Raw genomic sequence first — 9,277 nt, forward strand, 5'->3', positions numbered from 1 at the left:
TACTGTCATGAGACATGATTTAAAACAAGTAATACATGTTATGTTAGAATATCTTAATTAAAAAAAAAGATACACTAAACTATCGTATAATATGCTAATTCAAAGTTTTAAACAAAAACAACTTCATTCATTATCATGGTATTAAACTTTTTTAAACTATTCACTTTTCAAAAAGGCATGAATGTTTGAACAGTCCATATTAGTTCCCAACTAACCATTGGTTAAAGGAAATTTGCGAGGTTATTTTTGCCCCTAATTGAACTTTAAAATATTTTATTGTAAACCAATGTCTCAAGTAAAGTTTCAACGTATCATAGCCAATTAAAGTAAAGAAAGTACATTTGTTTATCTACTAAACTATTGTTCACCATGTTTTATTTTGTTTTTGTTGTTGGTTTTTGTTTTGTTTTGTTTTTGTTGTTGTTTTGTTTCGTTTAGCTATGGTATCCTATATGAGAATTGTATACCGGTAGGTCACAACTTTAAAGAAAGTACATTTGTATATCTACTAAACTATTGTTCACCATGTTTTATTTTGTTTTTGTTGTTGGTTTTTGTTTTGTTTTGTTTTTGTTGTTGTTTTGTTGTTTTTTTTTTGTTTGTTTGTTTGTTTGTTTTTTGTTTTCGTCTGGCTATGGTATCATCTATGAGAATTGTATACCGGTAGGTCACAACTTTAAAGAAAGTATGACTTTTCAATGTTCTGTGAAAAAGTTAATGTGTTGTTAGTCTCATATCATGATGAATTCAAAGAATAAGTCTTTAAAACCCCATACAGATATTTACAAAAAAAAATATCGAGGTTAAAATCCCACCGATGATTCAAATTTCAAATTGGACCCTATCTAATGGTCCAAATTCTGATTACGCCAAATCATGGTTCTGATCAGAAAAGGTTCGCACAAGAAAATAAAGAAAAGAATAATAAATGCCAAACAGATCACCCTTGAGACAATTAAATTCTGTCAACAAAACGTTTATCTCAGACTGTAGCGTCAAGACAATAAATGCTAAATCATTGCAAAGAAACAAAATGGAGCTGTGCCAAACTCTGCCTCTGTCCCTACGGTCTTCACTCACAGCTCAAAAAGCCAGTAGTAGAGGTGGTGTTCATCTCTTAAGTAAAAGGTAAGTGAGATTTAATCTCCCAAATCGTTCAAATTCTACGTTGGGGATACCTAATTTTTGCTTGGTATTATCTCAGCTTTAACATATTTTCATCAGTAAGTAAGAAAAAAATCATTAAAATTAAAATCTCTCTCTCTATCGCCATTCTTTCCATCTGTGTGTCTGTGACAGGTCTTTCAACAAAAGATTTAACAAAGATTAACAAAATATATGTTGAGGACCATATTTGTCTATGTTTGTTTTCTTTGCTTTGCTTTATTAATCTTTAGAGGAATCGTTCGAAAAGAATGAGAATCACGAATAGACCTGACACATATTCATATCATTATTAACAGAATGGAAACAAAAGACCAGAGAAAAGTCACATTTAATCCCGATGTAGAACAAGCCTATCTTCTCGATGGTAAATGGAGTTTTCTGAGGTATTTTTGTAATGTTTATCATCGTCTCTTTCGAGATTTTTGGTATGCCTATGTCATCGTCATATCATGCAATTTTTTGTGATTATGAAGTTGACCAAACTTGTTGACCTGGTTTGTGGAATTGTATTAAGCCTCTGTCCTCTCGCTTTATATGTCAATGAAAACAAATAATTTTATGCATGAAGTACATGAACTTATGATGTCATATCTTTGGTAGATACCTTTTAACTCTAAACGAAGAGATAAACCTGCAGATCGTTTGTGACACTCTAGAAGACCGAGGCGTATTAACTCCCTCGGATAAAGACGACGTGCTGCAACAGGGAACATATAAAGACAGAATAGACACGTGCATACAACGGGTCCTTAAATCATGTCCCACCGGATATAACCAATTCTGTGAAGTCCTAAAGGATTGTGGGTACAATCACGTGGTTGAAAACCTGAGAACAGAGAGAGAAGACGCGGACTCAATCAGTAAATGTATGAAAATAAAATATTTCAAACCTATTAATTTTCTAAGAAATGAAGTTCAACTATACTCCTCTGTTCTTATAGTTTACGACAATATTTTCATTCATATTTACAGATACACTGAATTCCGAAGATTTCTATGAAAAAACGGCAAAGGTAAAAGAAAGTTTAAGATTTTGAAATTATAATGGGCAATTTCTGCATAAAATCTAGTATTATTTAACTTCCTCTTTCCACCAACAGGACATTTCTATGCCATGGGATGGTAGTTCGCCTCTAAATACTTCCTACAGTGAACGAGAAGAAAAACTAGCAATTGTTGGTGTGAAAATGTCTTTGTCTACACTTTCTAAAGACACTAAAGCCTCCCAAAGAGAATTCAATACTATCATACAGAGACAGTCTGAACTAGAGAAGCAGCTGGCGGACGTGATGAAAACTTTAGACAGTGCTAAAGACGCACTGATACGTGAGAGGGAGGAGAAGGCGCAACTTCTGCAGCAGCTACGCTTCAAGGACGACGAACTTGTGGACATGCAAAGAAAATACAGAGACTTGCAAAACGCCATGGGGAAATTAAAAGAGACAAACAATCGGTTTCATGAAAGAGTCACCAAGTTACAAATCGAAAACGAGCAGTTACGAAAGTCCGTGAAAGATAATTCAAACCTGCAGATTGACTTGAATGAAAAAAGTCAGCAGATAAATCAATTGAAAAGAACGATCGAGGATCAAGAACTACAAATATCAAACCAGGAACACGTGATCAACAAGAAACTAAGCATGATCGAGCATTTGGCTTCTGGTCATCAGAGGCTAGCCGATGGACAAATTAAATTAGAAGACCTGTTGGTGAAACAGAACGAGGAGATCATGAAACTTGGTTCTGAGAAAGAGAGTGCACATCAGCTGCTAGCACAGCAACAGAAACAGTTGAACACTCAGCAGGCGTCACTGGCTTTATTACAGGAAAATCTAGAGAGACTCGAAATGACTGTGCTCACACAACAAGAGCAGCAGAACGTGCTGGCGATACTACCACCAAGCGATCAAAATTATCGAGGGAAAAAACAACCACCAACTACTAAACCAATGTTGACCAGGCCATTCAATACATCTGGAAAAGTAGAAAATTCTAAAAACTCATACTGGAAAAATCCGAACGGAAACAAAATGAAATGATTTTCAAGTCTCTGTTTTTTTTACTGACGCATGTATCCTTCACATGCTTCATGACATCTATGAATAATTTGTTCTTCCGTTCGTGAAAGATCATTTATACGCTTAAGAGGAACTTGAGAATTGAAGCAGTTTTCGTGTCATCTGTTGGCACTTGCAATGAAAACTTTTAATTTATTACTTCATCCATTTTTTGATGAAGAATGAACAATATTTTTGGAAACTAAAGGGATGATCATTTAGTCGGTCATCACTTAATATAGTTTAAGAGGAAACAACATTGTTTAATCGATTAAATTTTCAAAGTAAATCATTAAAGAGACCTGTCATGAACTTAACATTTCTTTATTTCTAGAAGATCACCCAGTAGCCTTTAACATATGGCATATTTCCAACAGACATGGCGGCCAAAGTCTCACGAGATCACTGAATGATCTTTGTAGATTAATGAAATCAATATGCCATCTCTGTTTGGAAGTCTCCAGACTTAATTCTGTCAGAGCCTCCCAGATATAAAGATATCTTCAGATTTCAAGGGTCACGTGCCAGTTGTACTTGTTAAGGTGGCTTATCCTGGCAATACATGTTAAATGTCTACTTTGATGACTTAGTATTATTGTCCTCTACATCATACTTCAATTATTTTTCCAATACACTATTATATTTCTCCACGAGAACATGGATAATGAAAGGAATATCAATATGACTTTTCATTTGATAAAAAGTCTGATAATAAACGAAGTTTTGATTCATCAAATATCGCATTTAATATCTCGTCGTGGGAAAACTTTTTAAAATTAAAGAATATTAATCAAATCGATTCATTACTTATCTTAATTTCAGGCTTTAAATCAGAGATTATTTTTTAAGATTTAAAGTCCTTACCCAAAATTACTTTGTGTGACCATGATATCTTTAAACTTGAAATTAGTGGAAATTTTCTTGAATAAACACGGTTATGCTTGATCTAGGACAAACAATGGATCCAAATCTTTCTATATATATATATAGTCACTTTGGAAATAAAAAAAGCAAATTTAGAGAATCGTGGTCTTATTGAAATGGAATGATCTATGGCATATTGTAATTGTTTTGTTTATCCATAAAACTAAGAAAGATATATATTTTTTAAATAATATGTTCTGGTAGAAAAGTTAAAACCAAGGTTAAAGTTTTTGAAAGTCAGACTTCGAGGTCTATAGGTCATGAGGTCAAAAATCACAGAACATTCTGAAAGGTATTGTCGCAGGTAATGCACATGTGAAAAATATGAAAGCCCCGTCTGTACTGGTGCAAAAGTTAGGGCCAGGGTTAATTTTTTTTTCAGAGTAGGTCAAAATTGAAGGTTAAGGTCATGAGGTCAAAAATTCTTAATACCTGTCTCCATTACAATTGCCTGTTAAACCCCTAATTTTAATCATATCAACAAAAAAAAAATATAAAGAATAACTGCAGATCTGAGCCCGCTGGTCTGAAAAAAAAATCGGATGGACGACCAGAGAGCTACAGTGCCACCCAATGAAAAAAGTGCATATTTATTGCGCACAAAAAGTGCGCTGTTTCTCGATTTATTTGTATGTTATTTAAGCTGTCATCTACAAATATTACTAATCGTGTGTTTCTAACACATCCTTTACTACTTCCACACCAAAACATTCCCATAATTGGTTAATAGCCCACCTGGGCCTGAAGATTGAGACCATCGAAAATACTGCCAAATTTGGGTGGCAATATAATTCTGTCCAGCGCGCTTCGTGCAGATGTCAACTACAAGAGTAGTTTATAGACGTCTAAGGATTTTTTTTTGAAATCGAGCTTTTGTGCAGTTGAGGTAATTTGGAGAAATAAATCCACAACCGAGCGCAACTTTTTGTGTGCAATAAATATACATTTTTTTTCTAATGGTGTCTATGTAGCTCTCCGGTCTGTCATTTTTTTTCCGGAGAGCTACAGTTCTGAAGCTATGTAAAGAAGAAAGGGAAAAAACTCAATTTTTAAAAAAGAAAAAAAGAAGGATTTTAACGTTATGGTGCCATATACATTTATATGATTTCTTTATGAAAGAATACCCTGATATTTTGATGTCTTCTCAAGAACAAACTGTTAGAGTGGTTTAGCTGTAGTATGAATGTCATTAACAAATAAGTGTTGTCTGGATGATGCAAAGAAGTATGAACTTACAGGGGGAAAAATCATTAAAGCTAGGGGTGGCAATCGAATGCAGAATTGCCATCGGTTGACCACAAGAACGTACGTTCCGACCGATTAACCGGTTAATCGATCAAAATACACATTTCCTTGACATATTTTTCAAGTAACCTCTGTTTCTCTATTCATAAACATAAGCATACTGAAACGAGATGTGTTTGTGAAACACTATGCACCCGATGGTAACACAATTCTGGAGTGGGACGTAGACTACAGTGCAAAAGTTATGGCCAATGTTAACGTTTTTCAAATGTACGTCAAAGGTCACAGTTGAGGTCACATGATCAAAAATTTCTGTACCAATGGAAAGGTCTTGTCATAATGAACACTCATGTCAAATATTAAGGCCTTACCCTTGACAGCGAAATAGTTATGGGCTAGGTTAAAGTTGACAACAGACAGACAAACAGACAGACAGGACAAAAACAATATACCCCCGGGATCTTTCGATCAGGGGGCATAAAAAGACGTTTACAGTATTTTTTGGTGCTTGATCAGAACACTCTTTATATTTCATTTCAATTCCTATAGACAAGAAAAAAATTTAAAAAGCCAAGATGCATGCCTTTTGATAAAATGATGAGAAACGGAAATTCAACAAAAAGAGAAGAATTATCAATAAAATTTCATTATTAAAAATGCATTTGCATTTACAAGTATATGTGAATTGTGGACACCATTTTCAAGTATATACTAAAAACAACAATACATGATGTCAAAATCTGTATCACTCCCCAAAATCGACCAACATCAGCCCTCGGGCTGATATTGGAGTCTCAGAATGATATGGGGTGTGATATAGATTTTACGTGTATTAATCTCTATTTAAAAATAGGTACTCCGATTGAAAAGTACAGAAGGGTTCATGAAAGGTGTAATAAAGATTATGAAATGTGGTGCGTGTTATACACAGCGCGTGCCTGTGTTCATATCAAGGATACAAAAATTGTATATGATATAACAAATATATAATAAATATTGTGTTCGAAAAGTAGTCTAATTATTGTATCGTTATATTAAAACAGTTCAAGTATATCATGCCAAGAAATCCCGTCCATTTTTCCACAGCGATACAGTCAATAAAAGTGTAATTGATGCAAATCACCCATATTCCCCTAACGCTGGCGAGACAATTAACGGCAGCAGATTTGAGGGGGTGGATCCTAAGTTTTCCGTTTTCTTAGTAAAAGAAAAATAAACTTCTACCCCAGGAAGTAGCCTCCTATGCCCTGAAAAAAATAGTTCCTGTCAAAAACCTTTAATTGTTTACAAAATATGTAAAATGCACTAGACACAGGTACCAAAATTGTAAAAATAGACTGGAAGGAAATAAAAAAAAATTCAAAAGGAAAAAATAATTATTTTATATGTATGGAACTACAATTGACTAAGTTCATTTTCATTGGTCAATGAGCGGTATGATACCTTAATAAGGCGCGAGACTTGAGGCCTCCAGACTTCCACAACAACCAAGTTCATCGTGCCCGATGTTAATTTATACTCGGAAAAAACTATTTTGATATGGAAACACCGAAAGATTTGAAAGGCGTCTAATTTTTACTGAACAATTAATTAGTTTACTACAATCTATTTCACTTTCTTTTTCTTCTATTTTACTTTTTTTAACCGCATATGATTTGCATGGAAAATCCCCCCTTCAATAAAAACAAGACGGGAAAGAGGTGCAAAGGCTTCTAAATAATAAGTATTCTAGCTTTAATTTAAAACCAGTAAAACTTAAGATCCTTCCCTCAAAACTGCTGACATTAATTGCCTCGCGCACATCTCCCTGGGGAAAAATCACAGATTAACGCTAATTCCGCTTTTATTGAGTTCGCTCTAAAACTAGAATGCGTACCTTTTCTTGGCATGTCATTGAGGGAGTCAGCTTCGCCCTGTGGAACTAGAATCTTGCTGATTCCCTCAATGATATACTTTAATTCTATATTGAAATATGATAGAGAATTTTGTTATGATTGAGATTTTATTTTGTTAAACCATGGGCATTTTTCTTTTCTAATCTGCCCATCTTCTTTATAGCTTTTGTTGTTGCACAAGTAAAGAACGAGGGCGCTTTTGATTGGCATTCGACAGGAATCTGGGCGCACTTAAAAAGTGAAAATTTCATTGTTCTGTCACATGTAGTTTTAGCATTCTTTTTATGTATCGGGTTCCTGTGAAATAGGAAAGGGAATAATATTTTACCGATATTGTTTTTGATTTGCTAAAAATAATTTGAAAATAGGCTAGATGATTCTTTTGGTACAAAATGTCACATTTTTAAACACGTTTTTCAAAAAAAAAAAAAAAATTGCTATCTATGGGTCATCTCTTCATGATTTTCAAACCTTATTTGTATGCATTCTCATTCAAAGAAACAAACAATCATTTGTAAAAAATGGAGAGAAGACCAAGAGACCATAAAAAATGAACTTTTTCAACAACAAAAAAGTTCAATGTGTAAATGCGGTGCTTCATTGTCGTTTTAAAATCCAAGTTGTATGTGTAGCCATGATAGCTCAGTAGTATGTGTTACCCATCCGCTTACGCGGGTTATGCATTTTTTCTGGAACAGCTGCAACATTAATTCCCATACTAACAACTAAAGACAGCATTTTATTGTTTAAGTTAACCCTATAACTCTGTATTGTAACATCATTGTTCTCCTGAGCCATGACTGAGCAAACTTAATGTAAATCTACAGATGTTTGCCTAGTACATGTACTATGACTCTCTGAGGCCCTGGCTCAGGTGAGCTAAAACAATAGGCCAAACTGCACTACAGCAGATTACGTGTTTCTGCAGATTGGTTTTCCTTATTTTTGGCTTACAACAGGAACGTTTTACACTATCATACCCTGAGTAATGTTTTTCTGGAACTCGCACCTGTGATGTAATTCTCTGCCATATATCAATTTAAAGTTGATATTAAACACAAAAGGCTAATCGCCAGGCCTATTCACATTACAAAGATTTGTTTCATGATAACATCTTGAAATCACAGAGATTGGCTAGTGACTAGGTTATCATCAAAAATTCATTTTAAGCTTAAACCAAGTTAAAAATTCGTCTGTCTTGTCAAAAATTTGAATTAGCCTTCAAATACATGAGGACAGTTTCTAATGCAAAAAAAAAATCGATTACGGATATTGCATATGTATGCACCAGGGTTATTTATTCTTCCTGATTTTCCTTAAACATTGTACAACTTTCATGAAATTATATTGTGAAGAAGCAAAGCACTTCTGGAATTTAATATTACTACTACTCCATAGCCCTTCTTATTTAAACATGGCCTAATCATCAGTAGTGGGACAATAAAACAAAACATTAGTCTTTTTATCATACATCTTATCATTTTTTTGTGCCATCTGAGCCTTCCTTGTATCCTGTTCACACTCCCTGTATTTGATTAGTGTCTCTGCCTTTTTCAGCTCATAAGAGGCAAGAGCTCAAGTCAGCTTATCAAATTTTGTCCATCTTCCATCTTTTTATCTGTGAACATTTCACACTTTTTTTTTACTTTTTCAGTATACCAAGCCAATTTCTACCAAACTTGGCACAATCCTAGGGTTTTTGTATGTTGTTTAACGTCCCTCTCGAGAATTTTTCACTCATATGGAGACGCCACCATTTGCCGGTGGAGAGCTGCAAATTTTGTCCTATACTTGGCGCTTATGGCCATTGAGCAGTGAGGGATCTTTTTTGTGCCAGCACCTACTGCGACACGGGACCTCGGTTAATGAAGGTTTAAATTTGTTCATATGAAAAGCCATACCATTTTTAAGAGGAATTAATTAAGAAATTCAGATGAAAGGAAAAAGGGTATGGTCACTTAAAAACCTACCAGAAAAGACATAACTTCC

The 9,277-nt window shown here is 34.4% G+C and overlaps 1 protein-coding gene across 1 annotated transcript; it reads left to right on the forward strand.

Annotated features, from left to right (window-relative positions):
- The first annotated feature begins 1,451 nt into the window (after positions 1 to 1,451).
- LOC133183668 (putative leucine-rich repeat-containing protein DDB_G0290503) lies at positions 1,452 to 3,531 on the forward strand. The gene is made up of 4 exons (XM_061318601.1): positions 1,452 to 1,550; positions 1,768 to 2,033; positions 2,140 to 2,180; positions 2,268 to 3,531. The coding sequence occupies exons 1-4, from the start codon at positions 1,465 to 1,467 to the stop codon at positions 3,204 to 3,206; spliced, it is 1,332 nt and encodes a 443-aa protein (XP_061174585.1). The 5' UTR covers positions 1,452 to 1,464; the 3' UTR covers positions 3,207 to 3,531.
- Positions 3,532 to 9,277: the final 5,746 nt, after the last annotated feature.

Source organism: Saccostrea echinata, unplaced genomic scaffold (genome assembly GCF_033153115.1).
Source record: "Saccostrea echinata isolate AGI-Se365-2 ecotype Australia unplaced genomic scaffold, CSIRO_AGI_Sech_v1 ptg000009l, whole genome shotgun sequence".
Classification (NCBI taxonomy): domain Eukaryota; kingdom Metazoa; phylum Mollusca; class Bivalvia; order Ostreida; family Ostreidae; genus Saccostrea; species Saccostrea echinata.

Coding starts and splice junctions, on each gene's coding strand:
- LOC133183668 (XM_061318601.1), top strand. CDS start 1,465: ATGGAAACAAAAGACCAGAGAAAAGTCACATTTAATCCCGATGTAGAA. Junction 1,551..1,767: donor GGTAAATGGAGTTTTCTGAG/GTATTTTTGTAA, acceptor TATCTTTGGTAG/ATACCTTTTAACTCTAAACG. Junction 2,034..2,139: donor CGCGGACTCAATCAGTAAAT/GTATGAAAATAA, acceptor TCATATTTACAG/ATACACTGAATTCCGAAGAT.